The sequence below is a fragment of the Castor canadensis genome, chromosome 2 (assembly GCF_047511655.1).
Source record: "Castor canadensis chromosome 2, mCasCan1.hap1v2, whole genome shotgun sequence".
Taxonomy (NCBI): Eukaryota; Metazoa; Chordata; class Mammalia; order Rodentia; family Castoridae; genus Castor; species Castor canadensis.
In genome coordinates this window covers 82,654,792-82,681,635 of record NC_133387.1, presented here as the reverse complement: position 1 = coordinate 82,681,635, position 26,844 = coordinate 82,654,792, and the positions used below count along the sequence as shown (strand labels likewise).

General features: G+C 34.4%; 1 protein-coding gene across 2 annotated transcripts in view; it reads left to right on the top strand.

Moving 5' to 3' along the window:
* Positions 1-26,844, top strand: part of Hycc1 (hyccin PI4KA lipid kinase complex subunit 1) — a 70,463-nt gene that overhangs the window by 32,336 nt on the left and 11,283 nt on the right. For both annotated transcript variants that reach the window (XM_020186416.2, XM_020186417.2), the window contains exons 3-10: positions 1,156-1,257; positions 5,870-6,049; positions 7,116-7,196; positions 8,072-8,187; positions 8,550-8,645; positions 13,959-14,075; positions 16,880-16,967; positions 17,473-17,632. In XM_020186416.2, the coding sequence (XP_020042005.1) occupies positions 1,156-1,257; positions 5,870-6,049; positions 7,116-7,196; positions 8,072-8,187; positions 8,550-8,645; positions 13,959-14,075; positions 16,880-16,967; positions 17,473-17,632 (940 nt within the window). The remainder of the gene's footprint in view (positions 1-1,155; positions 1,258-5,869; positions 6,050-7,115; positions 7,197-8,071; positions 8,188-8,549; positions 8,646-13,958; positions 14,076-16,879; positions 16,968-17,472; positions 17,633-26,844) is intronic.

Below are 26,844 nucleotides of genomic sequence, written 5' to 3'. Positions count from 1 at the left end.
ATTCAGTGGTATTGGTGTTTGAACCTGGCTAGACAGGTACTCTACCACTTGAGCCATTCCACCAGCCGAAATATCTTTATTATAAAAAGTTTATGCAGCTGTGTTTTCTCTGCCTACATACACACACATATACCTATGTATAGCCAAACTATGTTAAGTCATGACATACTAGGTTATGGGATATATAAGAAATAGTGTATATCTTAAAATGACTGTTAGGAATATCTTGAGACACCATGTTTACTGAAGGATTAGCATCAACTTGATTGATTGATTGAAGGAAGTAATTTGGGTGAGAAAGAATAATAACTTGGAAGACAAATATTGCTATAGAGGAGGTATGCTCTAGATGGATAGGCTTTTGTTATTGTTACAATGAATTTTTTCAGTGTTCCTCACTGCTTTTTTTACCCAAAGATATATAATTTACTACTGAAATTGTGTATCTTTCTATTCTTCTCTGGTCATGGTAATTTGTCTGGGTGATGGTGCTGGCAAGCTGTGATTTGTTGTCCATATTATAAACAATATTAGAACTACTTTGTTTGTAATGCAGACGCATTTTTTTCCAATTCTGAGAAGTCCAAACTTTCTGCTCAATTCATAGAGTAGAACAATGTCACCAAGCTTGACAGTCAATATAAAACTCATTTGGATTAGGTGATTGCCTGTGGCTTTTAAGGTTGAAAACATTATTAGAGCCTCATAACCTGAAGCAGAATATAGCTAATGGGGCTTATAAGATATATAACACTATAAAATATATCTCTAGCTTTACACATGAGTCATATTCTCATTCCTTACCCAACACAATGAAGTTTTAATGTTGATTTGTCTCTGTTGTTGATATAAAAATGATAAAATATATTTTTAATTTTTAATTTTTGTTTATATAATTCACATCACATAAAATTCACTGTTTTTAGTGAATTTTGGCTTTTATTACATTTTATTATATTCACAATGTTGCAAAAAACACCCACTTCTAATTCTAGACATTTCTATCAACCCCAAGGAACTACTTGTCTGGTAATCATTCCCAGTCTCTCTCTCCCACCTCCAGTCTCTGCAACAACTAATCTATTTTCTGTCTCTATACATTTGTCTATTTTGGAATTTCATAAAAATAAAATATATGTTTTTTAATTTGTTTAGACACTACCAGAAACATCTTTGCCAAATTATGCCTCAAATCTGAATGATAAGAGTTCTTTAATTTCATCACTCTATAAAGTTATCCAGGAACCACAAAGTGAGGTAAGTACTTTTAGAGTTTATTGTGCTCATAGTATTCAATTAATTGATTTTAATTTTTAATTAGGAAATATAGCATGTATGTAAAGGGTAAGAAAGCAATAATAATAAAGTGAACTTCAGTGTATATTCCCCCGGACAAAAAAAGACAATTATTACTCTATTCCAAAGGCCATCTCTGTATATTGTCTTATCTCTATATGTTCTCTGTTTCTCTCTGTAGCCTTGAAAAGTCTAGGTCTCTGCATTCATTATTTGTTCAGCAAATATTTGTGTGTCCATTATGAGCCATCTGCTGTGGTGGACGTCAGAGAATCAAAGATCAATGACACAAGATCTTTATCCTGAAAGAGAAAAACAGGAGAAAATAAGTAGCCATATGGTTTTAGGGCAATGCTTAACTGAGTCTTTGTGTGCTGTGGTTTATATGTCTGTCCCCTCCAAAAATCATTTTGAAATTTAATTGCCCTGTAACACAATATTATTAAGAAATGGGCGGCTGGAGATGCGGCTCAGCGGAAGGGTGCTTGCCTAGCACCTGGTGAAATGGGATTAATCTATATTTCAGATTCTGGTGCTTATAAATCTCACCATTCATAGAAGATATAGAAAAGAATTGGGTATAGCATAGAAAATAAAAATGTGTGGCACGTGGAAAAAGACAAATGGCCTACTGCAGTAGGCTAAGGTAGAGGAGGGTAGGAACTGAAGCTGGAAAGACAGGTTTAGAACCTAAGCATGGTGGGCCTCAAGTTCTGTGTTAATCAGTTTGGACTTGTTTTGCACTGAAGAGATGACTTAGCAGATTTTTGTTTTAGGAAGATGGCTATGTGGAGGATAGATTGGGGAATGGAAAAATTGAAAGCAAGTAGACTAGGAGGCTATCTATGATAATAGTCCGGTAGGGAAATGTTGAGAACCTGAACGTGGGTAGGGTCAATGGGAATAAGAGAGGCACAGTAGAAAGGAGGGATCTGAGGTGCATAATTCCTTTTGTACTTGAGTTTTTGTGGATGATTTAATAGTTTCTGAAACCACTAATGTCATTACTTAGTAGAGTCCATTATTTACCGTAGAGTCCAGTCCTACGTGGATCCCTGTACCTTTGGAATGAACAAGGGTCTTTTGTTATTTGAGTCATGAATCTCTTTTGGAAGGGGTACAGAATAGCTCAGCTTCTTACTTATACTACAGAGAACATTATAAATTTTAGATGCTGAAGGGACAAGCCAACAAACTTTAACTGGAATAACTGAATTGAACAGTCATATTTGGTTTGTCACTTTGCCTCCGCAAAGCTTCTTAATTTGTATACAATGTATAGGTAGCCTGTTTTCTTTCCTAAAGTTTTTTGAGATGGGGTCCCACCATGTTGTCCTTGCCCAGGCTGGACATGATCTCTAGACTCAAGCAATCCTCCCACTCCATCCTCCTGAGTAGGTGGACTACAGGAGTGTACCACCATGCCCTGCTAGCCTGTTTTCTTGAAGAGTTTTACTTCTTAAAAAAGGTTTGGGTGGGCTGGGTGCAGTGGCTTATATCTATAATCCCAGCTACTCAGGGTACAGAGATTGAGAGAATCAAGGTTTGAGGCCAACCCAAGCAAAAAGTTAATGAGACCCCCATCTCAATGAGAAAGCTGGGCATAGTGGCATGTGCCTGTCATACCAGCTATTTGGGAAGCTTAAGTAGGAGGATCATGGTCCAGGCCAGCTGGGCAAAAAAACCATGAGACCCTATCTGAAAAATAACCAGAGCAAAAAGGGATGGGGGTGTGGCTCAGGTGGTAGAGCATCTGCCTAGCAAGTGCAAGGCCCTGAGTTCAAACCCCAATACTGCCTTAACTGAGCAAGGAAAGAACAAGATGTGCAGTTTTTTTATTGGTAAACATGGGTAGGAACAAGATATAGGGAAGTTGCTCAGTTAAGAGCATTTTCTCTGTTTAGTCATTAAAGAGTATTTGGGGGGCAAGAGGGGTTACCAGGGTTTGAACTCAGGGCCTCCTGCTTGAGCCATGTCCCCAGCATTAAAGGGCATTTTTAAAAATTTTTATTATTTTTTTTATTCATATGTGCATACAATGTTTGGGTCATTTCTCCTCCCTTCCCTCACCCCCTCCCTTATCCCCCCCCGCCCCCTCCCTCTCCTCCCCACCCCCTCGCTACCTGGCAGAAACTATTTTGCCCTTATCTCTAATTTTGTTGAAGAGAGAGTATAAGCAATAATAGGAAGGACCAAGGGTTTTTGCTAGTTGAGATAAGGATAAAGGACATTTTTGAGTCACATTTCTACCACCAGAAATCTCTCTTAAGATACAGACATCTTACTTAATTAAGTAACTTTATAATTCAGGATGTATTTTACAATGGATAGAGGATATATGGTGATTAGATTCTCATTAGACTCATAAAAAGTCCATTTAACACATAAAAATATACTTGAGGTATAGTTCTTTCCTAATAGTTCCTTAAAACCCAATCACCATGTGTGATAGTGTTTCCACGGGAAAATTCATTCAGAAATTTAACCCAGGCCCTAGAAACCCAGCATGTTCTAATGTTCCATTGCATGCCTCAGATGTATTCAAGTTAGGTATGTCAAACACTGCTCACTTGATGTATTATTTATTATTTTCTGACATTTTCCAGGCATGTTTGTAAAAAAAAGTCAAAAGACTTGGCTCCTTTCTGACTCTTGTGAGCCATGTGACATTGAGTATGGTGTGTAGCTTCTTTGTCTCCAAGTATGGAGCTGGACATAGTGATGCGTGCCTGTAATCCCAGCAGTTGGGAGGCTGAGGCAGGAGAATTCTGAGTTTGAGGCCAGCCTGGGCTATATAGTGAAACCTTGCATAACTATATACATAAAGAAAGAGAGAAAGGAAAGAAGGAAGGAAGGAAGGAAGGAAGGAAGGAAGGAAGGAAGGTTCATGTGTACACCTTGCAAGCTGTAAAACACTGAACAGATGTTATCTATATTGCTATCAAATGCATAATTTCAGTTACTCTTTTTGCAATATAATTTCTATCTCCCTTTGAGTCTGTTTTCATTTAGTTCTGCTTTCATTAATCAAAACCCCTTTTAATTTGAATTTGAAACTGGTTAGAAAGCCTTTGAGTGTGTTTTGATTAAAATTGATTATGTGTTTATGCAGTCTGCCTTGAATGAATTTTCTAATAAGGTTTTATAATTTGTAAATACTTGTGACATTTGCCAAGTTTCATGAATTCGCTTAATCAAAGCTTGCCCCCAATGAGGAATGTTATATCACAGTTCAGGATTATTAAGTCTAATGCACAAAGAAATATTTAAAAACTATCTTGAAAGGTAAACATTCCCCTACCAGTCTTTCTTCCTGCCACCTCTAACACCAGTCTTCCAAATTCTTGCCCTCCAACCTTTTCTTGCCATCTGAGTAGAGTTTCTTTGCTTTCTGCCTTATAGTTTTCTATTATCTCCCATGGCCAGAGTAGTCACCCATTTTCCTCTAAAGACCATTTCGAGATTGAAAGAATAGCTATCAGAAGTTAGATATTTTTCTAAGAGAGACTAGTTTGACTTAGTGTTTATTCAAGTGTAACTTTTGTTAAGCCTTATAATACTTCATACTTAGTTTACTTTACATATTTTAACTTATTTGAAATCAAAACATCTACTGTAAATTGGTTTCTGTTTGTTATAGTCATTGGTAGTAGAAAATCTGTTAATGAAAGGTAGTTTATTGAGAATACAATAGCCTAATAGTTTCCTTGAAAAATCAGTGCCTTGTGAATCAGTTGACGTATTTGAGTATGTGATCATCACATATGCTTTAAGATAACACTTATGTATAAAAGTCTCCTATCTTGCTTTTCAGAATTTTTTAAAAAAGAATCTATTATAAAGATATAGTTAGCTGTATTAACTTTATAAAGTTGGGAGTGTGGCATGAAAGGAAAAAGTTATAGATGACTCCAAATTACATCTAAAATAAAATCTCAGTGTTTAAATTATCCATGGGCAATTCACCATGTACAATAGGGCTCTAGATCTAGGGACTTTGCTACTTTTCAGCTACCTGACACTCCAGTCATTGCTGTCACATGCTGCTGCTTTATTAGAATAAGCTCAGGGGAAAGGTAGTATAGTAACTCCTTCCTGAGTTCCCATTTCAATTTCTTCTACCCTGTAGCCAATCATTTATATATTAGCATGTAATTTATCAGAAAAAAAAACAACCAAGGAAGAAACTTTCTATAATTTAGCTATCTCAAGAAGTTCAGGGCTGGCGGCTGGCTCAAATGGTAGAGTACTTGCCTAGCAAGAGGCCCCGAGTTCAACCCCAAGTACTGCCAAAAAAAAGTTAAAAAGACATGATTTTATTAACAGTAGTAGTATAGGGAAATAGAATATTTTAAAGTTTACAGGTACTTCCTTATATACTCATATTACACTGTACATCTTACCACCAGACTTCAAACGATTTATCAAATAGCTTAGCAGTGAATAGTTTTGCTTCAAGATTAAAACACATATATTTCAGTAGTTATTAATCTGAAAAAACCTTTTTCATTTCATAAAATGCTGTCATTTAAATACAGTCCAATTGTTGAATGAATAGTTGTCTTTCTTCCAGTTGCTAGAACCTGTCTGCCATCAGCTCTTTGAATTCTATCGCAGTGGAGAGGAGAAGTTGCTTCGCTTTACCCTGCAGTTTCTCCCAGAATTGATTTGGTGCTACCTTGCCGTCTCAGCCAGCAGAAATGTGCACAGCAGTGGATGCATTGAAGCTCTCCTCCTAGGGGTTTACAATTTGGTTTGTATTTAGTGTATTAACAAAATGCTTTTCCACAAAATCAAATGCATAGCTTTTGAAACTCTTTTGGGTTGTAGTAAAGCTAATAATTGTTTTTTTATACATATTCTCCAAAATAACTTGGTAAGGGAGTTGGGAACCATAAAAGCATACTTATAATTATGTAAATATATCTTTATGAATTGAAGGCTGAAAATCAGACCAGTTCAATTCTTTTTTAGAGGTATTTAAAAAAATCAATGTTGCATCAAACATTTTTAAACTTTCCTCTTTTTTGTTTACTTTGTTTTGTTGAAATTTCTTTTCTTTTTTGGCAATACTGGGATTTGAATTCAGGGCCTCACTCTTGCTAGGCAGAGACTTTACTGCTTGAGCTACTCCACTGGCTAACATTTTTAAACTTAAAGTTCATTTGAACTTATCGTTTCTGACCTTCATAAAAAATTTAGTAGAAAAGATTTAGTCTAATAATCACCAGTCATGGTTCCATAAAATCTGGACCATCTCCAGAGTTATTACCATTGGGTTAATATATAGTTTGCATTACTAATAGTTTGTATATTTTATTATGTTGTATATTTTATTATGATGATGTTTTAGATACTTAAAGTTTTTAAGATGGAAAAGAAATTTAAGGTCCTTTTTTTGGGCATAGTTCACGTTTGAATCATTGATTTTAGAAAATATAACTTGTTACATGAAGATAATCAGTTATTAATCTACTGTATCTGTATCTCAGCCATCCTGAAAACAGTGTTAGTTTTACTTCTGTTTGATTTTTTTTTGTGTGTGTATGTGTATTGGGGGTTAACTCAGGGTCTCAAGCATGTGCCCTACCACTGAGCTTACACCCGCCATCTCAGCTTTATTTTAAAGGTAGAAAAATGCACATTTTAGCAACTGGTGTTTGTGAATTATAACTGTTTAAGATTTTAAGTTGACTTTAACATTTATTTCTACTAATATCTTTTTAAAAATTAGCCTAACAATTTAAAATTAGTTTTTAATTTTTTAAAAACTTTATTTATAAAGTAAATATTTTAAGATATTTTCTTTATTTTTATAGGAAATAGTTGACAAACAGGGACATAGCAAAGTGCTGAGTTTTACAATTCCATCTTTATCCAAACCATCTGTATATCATGAAGTAAGTGACATTTTATCAAAGTAAGTTTATTGGGTCCTAAGCCTTGATATTGTCATAAATTAGGGTATACTTACCTGGTGGGGGAGGAAATTTATTAGGACTTTCAAAAGTATAAAACACCATGAAAAGTATCTATACTATTACTGGAATAAAATGACAAGTCAAAACCATTAAGCTTTGAACTAAAATCTGATAGTATGAGATCTATTGAAAGTTCTCTTTGGCTGGGCATAGTAGCATATGCCTGTAATCCCACCACTAGGAGAAGGAAGGAAGATTGTGAGTTTGAAGTAGGCGTGGGTAACATAGCAAAGCCCTATCTTAAAAAACAAAACAAAACCAAAATGTACATTTTTTGGAAAATTTCTCTCGCTCTTTTTTTTTTTTTTTTTGGCAGTAGTGGGAGTCTCTCTTTTCTGATGAATAAAATTAGTCTATTTTTTGCATGTGTGGCAATTGTATATTCATAAAAATTATTTGTTTTTGAAGTTTTCTCTTTTTTTTTTTTTAAATCTTTGAGAAGAAAATTCAGTAGGCATTCTGAATATTTTTAAGATATGGGCACCACTGGCTTATGCTTGTAATTCTAGCTACTCAGGAGGCAGAGATCAGCAGGATTGCAGTTCAAGGCCAGCCTGGGCAAAAAGTGAGACCCTGTCTCAAAAAGGTCTGGGGGAGTGGCTCAAGTGGTAGAGCATTAGCCTAACAAGTGTGAGGCCCTAAGTTCAATCCTCAATACTTTCCCCCCAAAAATAAGCAAATAAAAGGTCTGTGATATTCCTAGTAGCCATTTTTTGGTGCTGTAGAAATTCTGAATATTGTATCTTCAGCAGAATAGCTGTTTTTTTTTTTTTTTCCAAATGTCTTTTCTTTAGCCCTCCAGCATTGGGTCGATGGCTCTGACTGAGAGTGCACTATCCCAGCATGGTTTGTCAAAAGTTGTATATAGTGGACCTCATCCTCAAAGGGAGATGCTGACAGCACAGAACAGGTACAAATTCCTATCCTACCTCACTGATTTAAAAAAAAATAAACTATTTCAGTAGACTCAGAAATAATGTGTATAGACCAGCTTATTTGACTATTGAGTCATTTTATAGGAGAGAAAAACATGTCTAGATTTGTCATTATAATTTGCTTCAGATGTCATCTGGAAAATTGAATTTTTAAGATGTTTTGCATGGCTGTTACTTGCAAAGTCTTTTTCCTTTGGTTTTTGTTGTTCTTGGTGTGCTTATAATCTATAAGCCTATTCTGTAGCAAAATATCTTCCAATAAAACTGTCCTTTCCTTTCTGTGGTTAGCTTCTTAGAATTCTAATGACTTCTTAACATTCCTTTGTTTTGTCTTCAGGTTTGAAGTGTTGACATTCCTTTTGTTGTGTTACAATGCTGCCTTAACTTTTATGCCCAGTGTTTCTCTTCAATCACTGTGTCAAATTTGCTCAAGGTAAATTAAAATTCAGAAATTTTTAACACTGAAATATATGAATCTAGGATTGTTTCTTACATACCTAAGTTCTTTTTGTTCTGTGTAATTGTGCTTGAAACATTAAATAAGCCAATATAAACCTCAGCCTCCCTAGCATATAGAAAGCTCTTTGTAAATGATAGCCACAGAAAACATGATGAAGAATGTAAAGCTGAATAACATTTAAATGGACTATTTAATGAGAAAAAGATTATACTATATATCTAAAAGCATGGAATGGTTATGATCTTTCAATGTTTTTGGAATATGGTTGATTTTTTTATTTTTGTTGCTTGCTTTTATATTTTACTGTGTTCTAACTTGGTGCCAAGAAATAAGTAAGAGATACATATTTTTAAGTTTTACTTTCTTAAAAAAAAATGACTTAAGCTGAGTGCCAGTGGCTTACATCTGCACTTCTAGATACTTGGAAAGTTGACATTGAGAGGATTGTGGTTCAAGGCCAGCCTAGGCAGGGAGTTAGTGAGACCTCATCTCAATCAATAGGTAGGTGTAGTGGTGCACACATATCATCTCAGCTACAGTGAGAAGTTTAAAGTAGGAGGATCTTGATCCTTGCTGGCCTGAGAAAAAACTGAGACCCTGTCTCCAAAATAACCAGAGCAAAAAGATCTGGAGGCATGGCTTAAGTGGTAGAGCATTTGCCTTGCAAGAACCAAGTCCTGAGTTCAAACCCCAGTATCACCAAAAAAAAAAAAAAAAAAAAAAAAAAAAAAAATTGAGCTAAATTGTTGGTTAAATAAATTATAATATATTTGGGTATATTCTGTAAACTTTAAACCTTATATAAATAGATACATAAATACTGCAGAAAATTAAATTAAATAAAATGAATAAATAAAAATAAAAACTAAGCATTTAATAGTATTCAAGCATTTAATAGTATATATGTGCTATCATATGTACCACATGATATTTACTACTGTTGTATTTGATGATATGATCCAAATATTAATACTGCTTATCTCTAATTATCATTTTATTTTGGTTTTTATTCTTTGTAATTTTCCACAATTCTCTAATTTTTTGTGATAAACATACTACATTTTTTAAAGAACAAAAACAAAGCAAAAAAGGACAGATTATTGCCTTTGATAATTTAAGTAAATTGGGAAAATTATGAAATTAAGGAACTTGTAGAGAAACTTGTATCTGGCAAATTTATTTAGAAAGTGAAACTTAGCCAGAAGGAAGGTCCATTGAGGATACTTAAAAAATCAATCAGTTAAAACAAAGCAAATAAAAGGCAGAACTTGATACTGAATAGGATGGAAAGCCACGCAGTACCAACTGGAGAAAGGGGTTAACAAGGCAAGGGGTTTGTTAGAGAAGATGAAAAGTAGAGAAGTAGAGTCTTTGAGATGATTCCTGAATTGCAGCACACTTACATTTCAAGGACAGTACTGGTGCCACATCACTCAATTACTGAATCATTCTAGTATATTCCTTTCTTTAATTTTTTTTTGAGATGCTAGGGATGAACCTAGAGCCTTGCATACACTATATAAGCACTCTATCCCTGAGTTACATCCTTACCCCAGGAGAGACTATTTTATCATCAAAGGGAGAGAGGGGGTGAAAGGGAAGAACAACTTTATAAATTAAAATGGAATAAGATTAGTTTTCCTTGTTTCTCATTTCATTATAGTCCAATAAAACTTTGCTATGGACTAAAATGTTAAGACCATAAATCTTCTTCCCTCAGAAATACTAGTTTAAGAAATAACTTGATGCAGCAGTTTTCACCTTAGAACTTAAAACACACTACAAAATCCATGTCCTACTCTGGAGGAGTGAAACGCTATCTCTGATGGTTGGACCTAGGAATACATATATATGTACATGCATGTGTGTGTATTTATTTATATATTTATATGTAATATGTACATTTGAAGCTCCACAGATGTTCTAAAACAATGCCCTAATAAGAACCACTGTTGATTTTTCCTGAAATTATCAGTGGAAAAGTAAGGAAAGAACATGTGCTGCTGATTTTTGTCTTTGTAGTCTTAATGCACTGTTTTCTAATGCAATTATTTTTACAGTATGAGTAGAAAATTGCTAAATACCAATTTAACCTAACCAGGGGCATATGAAAAAAGAATATCCTTGAATAGAGAAATCAGATAATTGAAATGTGAATCAGAATTCTTAAATATTAAAAGAAAGAAAAGAGATCCCACTATTAGTTAATTTTGTAGCTGTACAGGACTAGACTATTTGGGGTCTCAGTTCAAATGTGCCTCCCTGGCATTACCTTCCAGGACCATCTTTTCTTATCTGTCTGTCTCTGTCTCTATCTCCTTTCTCCTATCTCTCTTTCTCTTTTCAGACAGGATATTGCTATGTAGTCTAGGCTACCTCAATCTGGAGATTCTCCTGCCACAACCTCCTGATTGATAGGATTGTAGGCATGTGCCACCATGCCGAGCCATGCCCATCTTTTCTAACGTACTTCTCTTCCTGCCTCAGAATGGTATCATTAAACAAACAATTTGATATGTTACTTCCAAAACCCTTTAGTTGCTTCCTGTTTTCTCTATAATAAAACCTAGCCTGTCATAAGATAGTCCATGATCTGACCCTTACTATCTAGCTTTGGCCATTTTCCTAGTGTCCCAGCATTCTCCTACTAAAATTTCCCTAGGCTCCTAATGTCATACTGTTTCATCCTATCTCTGCTTTTGCCCTTTCCTATGTTTTCCAGATGGAAAATGCTACTTTTTCAAAAGGCTCAGTCCAAAGGAATCTTATTGAGATGCCCTCTCTGACCCTCCATTTCTTCCATATGAGTTCCATTATCTTCTTTTACCACCTTTGGAATTTACTGCACATTCTCCATGATTAGATTGTGAATCCCTGTGGGAGCTACATGCTTTGTCTATGTCCCTGGTGTCTGATACAATATCGATCTCTAATCAGTTTATTGCATGGATAAGTGAATTAATTGAAAAATCCTGACTTTTCATGCATTGGTTCTGTTACTAGCATCTGTATGTTAAAGGTGAAAGGTATAGGGAAAGTAAAGTTCTCTAAGTTTGCTTCTTTAGATGATAAGGGTAAGATGAGTCTCTGTTCTAGTTTGAATATAATTTTTTTGTAATTTCAAACAAAATTAGAGTAGGTTTTATTTCTTGTACAGCTAGTTTTTCTGATTCTTTACTTTTTATTCTTAGTTTTAGAGAGTGCTGAGATCCTGTCAGTTAAATACAAGTTAGATGAATTTATATTTAGTCTTTAAAATTGTTTTAAAAATTATAACATTTTAGGAAGATGTTTTTGAAATGGTCTTTGGCACTTGGGCATTTTTAAGAAAAAGTTTAGAAACCAGGCCTCCGTGGCTCACAACTGTAATCCTGGCTACTTGGGAGGCTGAGATTGGGAGGATTGTAATTCCAGGCCAGCCCAGGCAAAAACGTTTTCAAGACTCCATCTTAATGTGAAAAAGCTAGGTGTGGTGGCATGTGCCTATCATCTCAGTAACTGTGGGAAGCCTAAAACAGGAAAGCCTGTGCAAAAAATGAGACCTTATCTCTGAAATAAGCAGAGCAAAAAGGGCTTAAGCAGGAGAGTGCCTACCTAGCAAGCTAGAAGCTCTGAGCTCAGTCCCCAGTATATATATATATATATATATTTTTTTTTTTGAATAGGGGAAATAAATACTAAATCCCAAGTAATGATAATGATCCCAGGGGGAGAGTGGTTAAGTAATTACAATCTATTATCTAGTACTGTATTAAGTGAAAGTTGTATTATATCAACCATATGACAAAGCAGCTATTTTCTAGGGAGAGGTTTTTTTTTTTTTAATCTTTTCTTTTTTGGTGCTGGAATCAAACCCAGGGCCTCACCATGCTAGGCAAGCACTGTACCACTGAGCTACATCCCAGCCCAGCAGCTATTTTCTAATAAATTAATTTAAATAGAAATCATAGAAAATTTAGGAATTACATATAAACATGAAGCATAAAATATGGCTGGGGATGCAGCTCAGTGGTAAAGTACTTGCTTAGCATGCAGAAGGCCCTCAGTTTGATCCATTAAAAAAAAAGTAGGTCTGTAATCCCACAGATCAGAGATAACTACGACTTCCTGTATGTTCCTTTTGAGATAGACTGTATGCTTATTTGTTTATTATAAACAGGAATTATTCAGGGATTTTTTTTGTTGCTTATGGAAGTACTGGGGTTCAAACTCACGGCCTGGCACTTACTAGGTGAGCACTCTACCCCTGGAGCCACACACCCAGACCTTTTTGCTTTAGTTATTTTTTAGATAGGGTCTTGCGCTTTTTTGCCCAGGTTGGCCTTGGACTGCAGTCCTACTGCCTGTGATCCCCACATAGCTGGGATTGCACATGTACACCACCATGCCCAACTTGTTGATTGAGTTGGGGGTCTCACTAACTTTTTGTCCAGGCTGGCCATAAACCAGGATTTACTATCTCCCGCTCCCAAATTGCTGGGATTTCAGGTGTGAACTACAATGCCTGGCCATGTATGTGTTCTTTTATACAGCATTTGCCCCATCACTTAAATAGACTTTTAAAGTATGTTTAATTGTGTCATATTATACTCTGAGTGATTTATACAATTGGTTCCCTGTGTTGGACTTTAAGATGGCTTTCTATTCACTATAATAAATATTCCTTAACTTTTATACTTAACTATTTCTTACTATAATTTTGTTTATGGTCATTTCTTTGAAAACAATAGTAGAATTTATCAAATTTTCAAGATTTATCTTTGGTTTTTAGGCAGATGGGAAAAGTAGATAGCTATTTGCTTATATTTTATTTCTCTTTTTTAAACTTTGAAGATTTTAATCTGTCTGAAATTTATGATGGTGTGTTACATAGGTTTGAGTCTAATGGATAGTGGCTTTTTGATCCTCAGTTTTGTCAAGGATTTTATCAGGAGCTGAAGATCATGCTGCAAACCTGTTAATTCCATGTAGCAGCTTTTGCAGTAGCCAGAAGTTAATAACTGAGTTGACCAAAATTAGTAAACCAATTTACTTTTTTTTTTTTTTTGCAGTATTGGGGATTGAATGCAGGGTGATTCACTTACAGATATCAACATGCCTCTAGCTTTATAAATTTTTCCCAGTCTAACTTATCCAGGAAAAGGTTAAGTGTTACAGCCAAATGTTCTGTTTGGAATGATTCTTTGTTTTATACATATTAGAGTTGCTGTTGTTATTGTTGGATTGTAAATATTAAAAAATAAATTACCTAAACTTTTCAAATTTCATTTACTTTGGTCTTTCCAGAATTTGTGTGTGTGGATATCCTCGACAACATGTAAGAAAATACAAAGGTGTAAGTAGCAGGATTCCGATTTCTTCAGGATTCATGGTGCAAATGTTAACAGGAATTTATTTTGCCTTGTAAGTTTATCTCATATACAAAGCACACCTTTGATTTTGGGGAGATGTTATAGTTTGTTAATATTTTTTTTTACTACATTGTAGTCTCAGTAGATAATCATTGTATTTTTAGAAAGAATAGGAATCAAGATCTTGATAATAGCATTATTTAAAATGGCTTTTAAAGTTGTGAAGCATTTGAAACCAACTAAAATACTTCATGATTTTTCTTTAATTCAAGGATGGAATAAAAATGAATAACACTTAAATATACTTATAGACCCTTTCTTCATTACTCTATTTTTACTATAATTTCCAAATAGGATTTTTCCTCAATGAATATCTTTTTGTTTCAAAAACTTTAGCTCTTCAAAAGTATTTTAGAGACTCTTTGATCAGAAATAGTTTGTTACTAATTTACTATTGATTTCTAATTTTGGTGCTCAGTCTTATGTAATGACTTAGGTACTAGTATATTTCTTCAAACTCTTATCTTTTACGTTGTGATTCTCTTACTGCACATACTTACTGAACTTTGCATTATATTTACTTGACATTTAAGTCTTCCCTGGTAAGAAGCTGGTATAAGCTTCTTGACTGAAGGCATAATTTATGGTGTGTGGGCCAAATCTGGCATGCTACCTGTTTTTGTAAACACAGTCATGCTTACTTGTTTACACTTTGCCTACAGCTGCTTTTGTATTATTGTGGCAAGAATTGAGTAGTTGTGATGGAAACTGCATGTCCCACAAGCCTAAAATGTTTGTTGTTTGGCCCTTTATGAAAAAGTTTCCTGACCCTGTGTTAGGTCATTAATATTGTCCCACAGTTCTTGGATGCTCTGATGCATTTTCTTTGTGTTTCATTTTGGATAACTTCTATCTTCACATTTACTAATTCTTTGCTTGAATTAGTAGATTCAGCATAGTCTACCATGAGGTCATTGAAGGCCTTCTTAATCTCTGTTACTGAGTTTTACTTCCAGCCTTTTCATTCAGCTCTTTCTTATAGTCCCATCTCTGCTGAAATCCCCATCTATTTGTGCATATTGTTTATCTTTCCCACCAGAGCATTTAATATGCTAATCATAATTTTAATTTTCCTTATAACATCAACATCTAGGTCATCTCTGAATTTAGTTATATTAATTGCCCTATCTTTTGGCAGAAGTTTTTTCTCCTTGCTGCTTCGTATGCCTTGTAATTTTTGATTATTCATGATTTTGTTCAGAGGTAGAACAGTAGAGACTGATAGAAATATGGATATGACTCTTTTTTTCTAGGCTGCTAATGGAGTTATAGGCATGAGTGAGCTGGAGGTTGGTTTTCTTTGTTGCTATGGTTTCTCTCAGGCTACCACTTACTTAATTCCTCTAGTGCTACCTGGTATTTAGAGTGGGAGCTGAAATTTTGGGGAATTTATATTACTGTTCTATCCTCAACTTTCAGCTTCCCCTGTATGGTTGTCCCTCAGAGAGGGTCCTTGGCCCTCCTCCAGCATTAGAATGTTGTTTCTAGGTGTGCAGTAGCCTGGTAATGATGGGAGGTATGGTGGCAAGTGGTGCTCTCTGTTGTCCTGGTCCAACCTCAGTTCTATGCAGACGCCTTGTCCTGTGTCTCAGGTGTGGCTTCTCCTCCAATGGTAAGCGACCTCTAGTGATCTCTGTAGAGAAAGAGATTTTTAAACCTGATTTTCTTTCTAGCAGAGCCACAGTAAGTCTTCTTCTATGCTTTGGGGTGAAAGGCTTTGCTACTCTCTCCCAAAAAGCTTTAAAACTTTTCTCACATGAGAAAATGGTGTGATCAGGTCTTTGTGCCTTTCCCATGTGAGTGGCCACTCTGCTCCTTGAGGCCTGTACCACCAAGGGCAGCTTTCTCTGATCCCTGACCTGCTTCCAGTCTTTCATGTGAGTGCCTATAGGAGATTTGTGGAGAAGCCTGTAAGGGAGACGAGCTTCCCTTGTATGTGCTACCAGAGGTTCTGTACTCTCCTGGTAGCCAGCTTTTAGTAATTTGGCTTTTAGGAATTTATTGAAAAGTTTAATTGATTATTCTTACCCATTAGCATTGTGGTCTACTTTCCTTGGGGTTCAGGATACTTGGGTGACCTGTGACCTTAGCCTTTGTCAAATTCATGAAAAGTTATTATTTTTAAAATTATATTGATTTTAGAATGGGTGTAATGCACTTTCCAGTTTTTTAGGCTTCACTTGTACTCTTGATGTAATTCATACTTTTTTATTTTATTAACAGATGACCAAGCCATTAGATCTCTATTTACTTTCATCATTTACCTGATATTTAAGAAGGGTTTGCATATGTACAAATATTATACACATCCTTTCCCCCTCATATTTCTCTCATATTTGCTTCATATATTATGTATATTTTAAAATAACCATCAGAATGTGAAGAAATAACTACTCAGGATACTGAGTGGCAATAGATTTTCATTAAAAACCGTGGTAGTTATAGGGCAATTTGACCACAAATTGTTCTGAACATTATTCTAAGGTATATAATTTATTATGCTGTAAGATGCTTTGAAATTACCTTGTGCTTTTTTATTTCTGTACTATAAATAGTCATGTTCTTTAGAAAAGAAATGTACGTCCATAAAATTTTCTTTGCTATTAATAGGCTTTCAGATAATGGGAATTCAAAGACTTAAAAATATATTTTTAGGGGGAATAGAATGTTAAGCAGTACACTAATGTGGTCTGTCACTTCTTAGAAAAGATAAATAGGTCCTCCTTATATTTTGTTTAATTGTATAGAATTAATTAAAAATAATACTTTCTTCCTTTAATTCATTTAATTTTATAGATACAATGGAGAGTGGGATCTAGCTCAGAAAGCATTGGATGATATTATTTACAGAGCTCAGCTAGAATTATATCCAGAACCACTGCTGGTGGGTACCTCATTTAATTATGTAAAAAATTTAAATTTATGAATTTTCAATTTATAGAAGTTGCTATTGATAGTGCATTAATATGCTATTAATACTCAATAATTCAAGCTCTAGTTACATTTGGGAAATTCTACATTTAAAAGGGTATATGTAAAATTTGAAAATTAATTAGACTAACTTCTTGGATATTTGATAAACAGTCTTTTTTGCTTATAAGCATTTCCCCTTAACATATACTAGATGCATTTATTAATTGGCATTAGGCATTGGGAAACCTAATTTAATATTTTGAAAATTATAGATTTATCACATACATAGTATTTTTAATTGTAAGCTTCCATCTGAGCCTCTTACTCCTCACTCTAGAGAATCTATGTATCATCTTCTGAAATACCTTGGAGAGAGAGGTATTTATAAACCTGTTAGCATTTAGCCTTATGTTTTATCTAAGAGTAAAATAATACATCTGTTCATGTCAGTCTTAAATTATATTTTTCCTTTTTAGGTTGCTAATGCAATAAAGGCTTCATTGCCTCGTGGTGCCCTGAAATCTAGTAAGGAAGGTACAAGGTGTATTCAAGTTGAAATCACACCAACTTCCTCTAGAATATCAAGAAATGCAGTAACCAGTATGTCAATAAGAGGTCACAGGTGGAAAAGACATGGTAAGAAATACAGATTCTTCAGATTAGAGCATTTGTGGCTCGTTCACATTTCTCTCTGTACTTATGGTACTAGAGCTTTTAACTTTAGTAAGTAGTACCATAGTAACATGGAAGAAAGGGCTGTTGAGTCACCTCTAATTCCTAACTTATCATCCAAGCAAAAGACAATTAGGGAAATAAAGCTCTTATATTACATGTTTGAGTGAAAATTCATTTAAAAATTGTATTGGCTTTTAGGTTTCATTTCAATAGAGTAGGAGAGTAAGAAAAATGCATTTTTAAATTACTCATACATTTTGGGTTTCTATTCTTAAGTCTTACAGATATTCCTTAATGATATTTCTTAACGAATTGCTTAGCAAGTAAACTTGCATGTTGAAGTAGGTGAACTAATAGGAACTTTAAACATTTATTCAGGATTTCCTGGTCAAGAATGCTATCGTGAGGCTGGAGGTGTGGCTCAAGTGGTAGGGCACCTGCCTAGCAAGCGTGAGGCCCTGAGTTCAAACCCCAGTCCTGCAAAAAAAAAAGAGAGAGCCATAATATTGATGCCACACTAGGCATTTCTATTTTTTTTTTTTTTGTCTTTTTTGGTGTTGGGATTGAACCCAGGGCCTCGTGCATGCTAGGCAAGCGCTGTAGATGTAGCACCAAGCTACATCTCAGCCTGGCATTTCTATTTTTTTAAGTTAATTTTCTTTCAGGATTGTTTATTGTTTGAATTACTATTCCTTCTTAATCTGCTTCATTTTACTGCTTTAAAATTTATATTGGAAGCTAATTTCATTCACCATGATCTTAGTGCTTCCCACCTTTCTCTGTTAATTTATTCTTTATTTAATTTCTTCTCTTTTTTTTAATAATTTCCCTCCTACCTAGAAGTTGTTGTAGTGGCAAGAATCAGTGTAAGAAGAGGATTAATATTACCTTCCTCAGAAGGTGACCTTTGGATGGGAGGCAAAAAGCTACTTCTTTCCCCCCAAGCAAATGTACATTAGGGGTAAAACAAAATCCAGTTTCTGTTTTCTTCCTCCTTTAAACTTTGATGGAAATGATACCTCTTTTTGGTAAACTGTATTTGGCTTCAGCTGTCTCTGGGATCTCTGTAGAGCAAATGGGAAAGTGAGAAGAATGAGGTTATATATGATAAAGTATAAAGCTGAGGATGAGAATAACTGCCATTTCCCTCTCAGAGATTCTTAAAGATTGTTTGTCAAAAAAGAATAAGGATGAAATTGCTTAGTTAAACTAATGATCATTATTGACCCTGTTCTTTTTTTAAAGTTAGCCTGAGTTCCTAAAAGTTCAGTAAGAAAGCATAAAAGAGGTGGTGATATTTGCTATTAAGAAGGCAAATCATGCTATTACGTAAAACATACAAAGTCTAGTCATCAGTTTCTTCAGTGAAAATTATACTTTTGAATATGACTATTACAGAATAGTCATATAGTGAAAGAGCAATTTAATTAGATATGGTGATACCCTAAGGATCATTGTTTCTGTTTTAGCATTAATGTTTGAAAATAGATATAGAGGCAACAAGCCAGATCATATTGGGCACTGTGGACATAATCATTCCCAAATACTGTTACAGAAATTGCAAGAAGGAATTTTAACTTTTCCACTTTTCCTTCTTGCTATTTAAGTGGAAATATTGGGAATCAGAGGAGGAAACATAGGTTCTGCAGCTTAAAATGTGAAAACTATTGACGCTCCCTTGTAATTATGCATGTGTGTGAGAGAGTATATGTGCATGTCCAGGTGTGGATTTAACAAAAGGAAATATGTACCATATAATAAAGTGGAAGCTATTTTCCAGAAATATTTCACAGGAAGAAATACCAAAACAAGAGAAAAGACTACTGGAATATACTGTGTCTATTATTAGATTCTTATCTTCCATGTTACATTTTGGTTGCCACTTGAGGACTTTGTACTCTGTCTTAGGGCTACAGCCTCATGATAGTGCCCTTCTTATTACTGCTTCCATTATATTTATTCAGCCTTCAGAATTCTAACACTTGAGTAACTCCTGTTTATGATAACAAAAATGTCATAGATCAGAATGTAGACGATGTATAAGAAGCAAGTCACATGCATGAGCAGGTAAAGAATACAGATTAGCCTTGTTTGCCTGCCACCTTCTATTGTGTGAATTCTCTTTATCCAGTGGACTATAAAATATTGCTAGTATATAGTGATTCTTAGACTGCATTCTCCCTTTTTAGGATCCTTTAGGGTTTTCTTTCTATATTAATCTATTTTCTGTTGCTATACTAAAATGCCCAAAGCTGAGCATTATGAAGAAATGAAGTTTATTTAATGTACAGTTTTTGAGGCTGAAAGTCCAAAAAATCTGGCATCTTCATCTGTTTGACTTTCTGTAAGGGCCCCCTTGGCTGGGTCACAACATGTTTGGAAAAAGGAAAGGGTTTGCCATCATCTGTGTATTTTTTTTTTGTGGGACTGGGTGGGGTTTGAACTCAGGGCTTTGAGTTTGCAAAGCAGGCGCTCTACCACTTGAGCCGCACCTCCAGCCCTGGAAAAAAAGGAAAGGGAAACAAACATCTGCGTGAGGAAAGGGAAGGGGCAAATGTATGGGGTGGTCTTGCTTCATAGCAACCCACTCTCTCAGGTACTAACTCCATCTTTCATCAGTTACTTCCAAGGGCAGCACTCCCAGTGATTTAAGTACTTTCCAGTAGGCCCACTTCTGAAAGGTTCCACTACTTTTCACATAATGCTGGGAACCAAGCTTCCAGCACATGAACCCTTGGGGGACACATTCAAACCATATCAAAACCATAACACCTTCCTTTTTGTTGTTTCCAAGTTCTGCTGAATTAATTAAAAACTTCCCTATATTCTGTTCTAATGGTCTTGCTTCATTCTGAGCTCTCTAGCTATTACTGGCTTCTTGTGGGAAGATAGGTATCTTTGATATTGTTTCTAAATATATACACAGTTCTCAAATTATAAATAGATTTTTAAAATTGAATTTTATTTATATATAAAACTATATTATACACATATGACAATGTAAATAATACATTTCTTTAGAAACAATGTTAAAGGCTTTATAGAATCCAGGGTGACCTGCAACGGCATGTTTATCTCATAACGTTCCTGAAGCATAATACTGTAGAGTGTAGGTTTAGTTTATGACCAGATGAAAACATTTGGACTCCTATATCTGAAGGAAACCTACTTGTGTTTCCCATTCCACCCATTTCCCCACTGTTCCCTCCCCACAAAAATCCTCATAGGAGGAGAAGATTCTTCTCAAACCCTTTACATGCACTCTGTAGCCAATAGTGATAAGGGCTAGAAAGGAGACCAAAAAGCACACATAAACTTTACAGAATACTCTTTTATTTTTTTCCTCCTTGCTTCTTTCTTTGTCTGGTGGTGGAAACGAAGAAAGCACTTCTGTTTTCTGTTTAGTCTCTTCCCTTCTCTTTTTTATATATCATTATTACCTTTCTTCTTTTTCTCTTCTTTCCTTCATACCTGGGTAGTAGAGGGAAAGGATTAAGTGAGCTTCTCCCATTGAAGCAGCTGAGAAGAACTTTCTTTTTTTTCACTTTTTTCTTTCTATATCTTTATTATTAAGAAATATTCACAAGTAAGCCATGTGAGCTGCATGGGTTTATATTATATATATGAATCAGCAAAATTATTGCATAACAAATAACATTAAAGTATAGCAATTATTCCTTTCTGTTATTTCTGGGTTCTCTGAAGCTTCATGGATCTGCCATTCCTTTCTTAAAGTTAAGAATTATTCACAGATTAAAATTTAATGAAAAGTGTCCTAATGATAGGTAAAAAATTACTTTAGTCTTAACATTTTCACACACTTCAGAACACACATACCTTGCTATGGTCTTTTGTTGTTGAATAATAACCCAAATTTCTAGAATTTTATTTTGACCAGTTTTATTATTTGCTCTGTCCTGTATTTTTTTTTAATTAGTAGACTTTTTAGAGCAGTTGTAGGTTCATAACAAAGTTGAATGGAAAGAACAGAGTTCTTATAACTGCTCTGGACTCTCCCATAACACATAGCTACTCCATTATCAACATCCTGTACCAGGGTTGCATTTGTTAGGCTCTAAAATTTAAAACTTGACTGGACAGTGCATCCTCATTTCAGCTAACTGGGATGATTTTCTAAAAAATAAACAAAATGAAAAGACAGGTTAGTTTCAGCAGCAGTACTATTTTAGAGAAATCTATTTAACAACTAATAAATGCATGTTCACCTGATTCTCTCCACTTTTTGCTAGATTATATTAATATACTGACATGGCTTTACTTAATGCTGTGTTTTTCAAACTTTTTTAAATTTGTGTTTGAATCTTTGAGAAAATTTTAGTGACTTTTTAATTCCATGTCAATGTATATGTTTGGAAACTAAAGTTGCAATATAGAATTGCTGATTTTGACTTTTAGTAGCCATAATTTCATAACTAATACCTTTATTTTACATAGTATTAATTTAAAACCACATTGTATTTTGTTCAGTCTATAGATAGTGAATAATTCAAGGCAAACATATATTTTTAAACTTAGAACTTTCATACCACCTACAAATTGAGGGTTATCTAGAAGTCATAATTTACAAGTCCAGTCCATAATTTACAAGAATGACTCATAGTCATTCTTGATAGTTGCTTCCAAGTCTTCATTATTTACCATTGTAACTCTTTAAAGCCTCCTTGAGTTCCTGAATGGTTCTCCAACATACTAAGATGCTAGTATGCAATCTGTGCTGATTTATTTCTTTGTACTTTTCCATTCTTACCCTTCTTCCGAGCAAATTTAATTGCTATTTTTTGTTTGTTTCCCCACAACTACCATTACCATTATGACTCATTCTTCTACTTTTAAAAAAATTATCTGACCTTGGAACAACAAAATCAATTTTCTTCCTTTCTTTAAAAATAGTTATTGAAATAATACTCTCCTTTATAAAAGTACCCTAAATAAATAGGGCAAATAATGAATGCTTATAATTTTTGCCAACTAGTATCTAATAAAAAGCCTTATCCATTGAAATCTCAGTCCTTTATTACTATCTACCATTCTTTTCACTTTTGTGTATTTCTGAAGTGACGAACCAAGTAAGTAAATGAAAAGCATTTAGTATACTTTAAAGCACTACATTAAGGCTGATTTTTAATTAATTAAAGACTATTTAATTTGTCTTATTAGCTACATAATAATTGTATTCTTGCTAATTGTATTCTTTTTTATTAGCAAATTTGACATTCAAATGGCCCTGTGATGATTTGGTCCTGCCATTGATTAGTCTTTTCATAAAACTTCTAATTTGAATTTTCTGAATTTCAAATAAACATGTTCTCAGGAGGCTGAGGCAGGAGGATCATGAATTCAAGGCCAGCCTAGGCTACAGAGCAAGATCCTGTCTCAAAAAAAAAAAAAAAAAAAAGAGTAAAAAAAAAACTTGCCTTGTTTGAGAGTAATATCAAACACAAAACTATGCATGTTATATAACAGTAACAATCACCTTAATGACTTTTGTTGTAATTTCTGTAACCCTGAAATATAGTACTCTATTATCAACTGTTCTTAAAATGATGTTTTAATATCTATTATCTCAATCTCAAGTTAATGTCAAAATAGAAATTAGATTGAATTTGTGTCTATCATTTAAACACAATCTCAACTGCTTGCAACATGTAGGTATCAATAGTAAAAATAATATTTATAAATTAGATACTTTGAATTTTGCTTACTTTTGTTACTGGCATAGCGTTGCTTTTATTTATTTATTTATTTATTTGTGTCAGAGATGGGACCCAGGACCCTCTGAATTCTAGAAAAGCACTCTACATCTGAGCTTTATCTGTAAGCCTTGTTTTTTTGAGACAGAAATATAGTTCATGCTGGCCATGAACTTGCTATGTAGCCCAGGCTACACTCAGCCTCCCAGGGGTTGGGGATATAGGCATGCAACACCACACCCAGCCGCTTTTAATTATTTTAACTTAAAGAATCCAAGAGTACAGTTTTACGTAGTAAAAAAGAATTGAAAATAAGAACTATATATTTTGTAAGTCTTCTAACTTAGTGATGCAAAATAAGAACCTTGAGAATTTTAGCTTATTTTATTGTATGGAATGTTTAAATGAAAAATTTAAATTTGAGCTGGGGGTGTGGCTCAAATGGTAGAGTGCCTGCGTACAAACTTGAGACCCTGAGTTCAAACCTCAGTACCCCCCAAAAAGAAGAAAAAATCAAATTAAACACAGTCTACATATATCAAATCCAAATAAAGGACAGTTTCATGTTGCAGCAACTTTATTGTATCTTTGGTCTGTAAAAATTGTTTCTATTTAAGGATGCCATGATATTTAGGTAAAGTTAATTGATTATGATGGAGTTTAAAGAAACTTGGAATTATGTTACAAAAAAATAAAAAAGTAATCTGTGTCATAATTACTCAGTGGCTTAGTACCAACTTATTAGCTGAGGGGAAAAAAAGAACAATAAGCAGATACAGTTTATGTGTGAAAATAATTTGTTTAAAATCAGTTAGTGATTTAGAAAGTGTTAATAAGTTTGTATCATGTAATGACGTATTGATAAAGCAGGAAAGTACTAGCTTGTATTTCAGTAAAATATTTTAAAAATAATTGTTTATAAAGATTTAAAAATATTTAAGATTGTCTTTCTAGATACTGGAGAAGATAGATTCAAATCTTGAGATGGAATACTTATTTTGAAAATTCAATTTTATGACTTTATGAGAAAAATCTTAAGTTGAGAAGAAATATAGTTGCTAAGAGTTACATAGCATTTTGAAGAACAAAGAGATGAGATGGTAATAATTTTAAACTCAAAAGTTGCAAATTTGGGCTGGAGACATGGCTCAAGCAGTAGAGGGCCTGCCTAGCAAGCATGAAACCTTGGGTTCAAACGCCAGTACTACCAAAAAAAAAAAAAAAAAGTAGCAAACTTTAAAAAGTGGCTATTGAAATCACTTCTACATCTTTAATTGGAGATTTATAATGCTTATGTTTCTATTTTTAAAGTTTATATCTGGCAGCTTTATAAAAAGACTTAAATGTTTTAAGGGTTATTTTGAGAAGCTCCATTGCTTTCAGATTCTAAGATGCTATTTGAGGAGCAAATTTTTCTTTCCCAATATAGATGATAAAACATTTGAACCAAAAATAAGCATTTCCTTCTGACTGAGCATTGCATGAATTTTAACTGGCATTTTTTATATGAAACTTTATATTTATGGAGAGCAAAATAAAATATTGGGAATTACCTGACTCAAATAGAAAGGACATAGAAGCAAAGATCTAAATTATCATGTTTGTATATTCGACACATGAGCATTGGGTTTAAGGGAAAAAAGACTGCATATAGTATATAGCTCAGCAAATTCTCTCTTTTTAAAATTTCTTTTATTCATATGTGCATACAATGTTTGGATCATTTCAGCTCAGCAAGTTCTTGAGAAAACAAAATAAAGCTACTCCATTTTCAAATATAATAAAGTCGAAAAACTTTCCACATAGAGAAGCAAGATACTTCAGAATTATTGTTCTTATGAGGCAAAAGCCCTCATTTATAAATTACTCTGTTCCATTTTTACTAAGGAAGCCTTATATAACTCTTGCTGTAGTTAAGGAAGTTCTTATTTGTTGTTATTTATTTTTGAGGCACTACCCCTTCTACCCTTTCATGAGCTTGCTGTACATTGCATACCAAGGAAGAAATAAGCTTTCATAGTTTTTTAATAGGTGTAGCTTACCTGTTTTTGGCCTGCTTTGGTCCTGAGGTTCTTTAATAATCATAAAGGATTCACATGATCCCGCAGTAATCATCTGCTGTAGTTTCTGAAGACTTTTTTTTAACTTGAGGCTTAGTAAAAATGACAAAAGAAGTTAATGTGGGTGTCTGAATCCATCTCAGTAAGAATTCTGTCATTTACTATGTGCATAACAAAAGTGAAAGTTTTTTTGTTTTTTTACTTAAGAAAACTGCTCCAGTGAGACTAAATCAATTGCTGTAGTCCAGAGTGCTTTTCTTGTAAACCCTCTGCTACTCTTTTTTTACATAGAAGGTCTACTTCTGGCTTAAGGACCTAAACTCTGTGTGTGAGTGTGTGTGTGTGTGTGTGTGTGTGTGTGTGTGTGTGTGTGTGTGTGTGTGTGTGTGTTACTGTGGATTGAATCCAGGGACTCACCATAGGCAAGCACTGTATCACTTGAACCATACTCCCAGTCCTTTTGTCCTGGCTGGCCTCGAACTCATGGTCCTCCTGCCTTTGCCTCCCCCATTAGCTAAGATTACTGGTCTGTGCCACCATGCCCTACCAGTACCCAGATTTATGCCTAGTAGTCTTTGTGTTTGTCCTTGCTCAGGGTGCAATCCTTTAATTTACTGGTTTTCATTCTGTGTTTCTGTGGCAGTTTTGATTTCCTCCAATCTGCTTTGCAAATTACTGGCTAAGGTTGGGTGTTGCTGCAGTGCTATCCTTTCTAATTTGGGATGCCTTCCATCTCAGTGATTTGTGTTACTGATTCTATTGATTAAAAAATACTAATAAGGTATGCAAATAGTTTTATCTGTATACCTTTCAATCATTGTCCATTGCAGTCAATGAAATCCAGACTATACCATGGCATATGTGGCCTGCTGCTTTGACCTCAATTTAAACCTGCTTTTACTCTGGTTCACTAGACCCCTTTCCTTTTATTCCTTTAACATACTAAATGACTTCTGTCTTAAGGGCTTTGTCCAGTTATTTGGGATATTTGAGCTGAAATTAGAATAATGAAAAGGTACCAGTTTGAACTCTCTTCCTTCAGGTTGCGGTGTAGCCAGCACTTTAATCTTCATTCAGATCTCAGCTCAAATATCCCTCCCTCAAAGAGATTTCCCAGACCACCCATCTAAAGTAGTCTTTGCCCCTCACTACCCTGCTTAATTTCCCATTATTCTTGTCTTCTTCATTGCATTTTCTGCTATTTAAATTTTCTTGTTTGCTTAGTTCCTACATTGCAGTGAGAGCAGAGTCTTTTTCTATCTTGTTGGCCATTGTATTTGTAGTGCCTAAAACAATGTCTGACACATCACAGGCACTCAATAAATCATAGTTGAACACATGGATTAGTGAATGAATGATAAAAATATTTATAACACAGGGTGAGTAATTTGTTCCTTCTTTT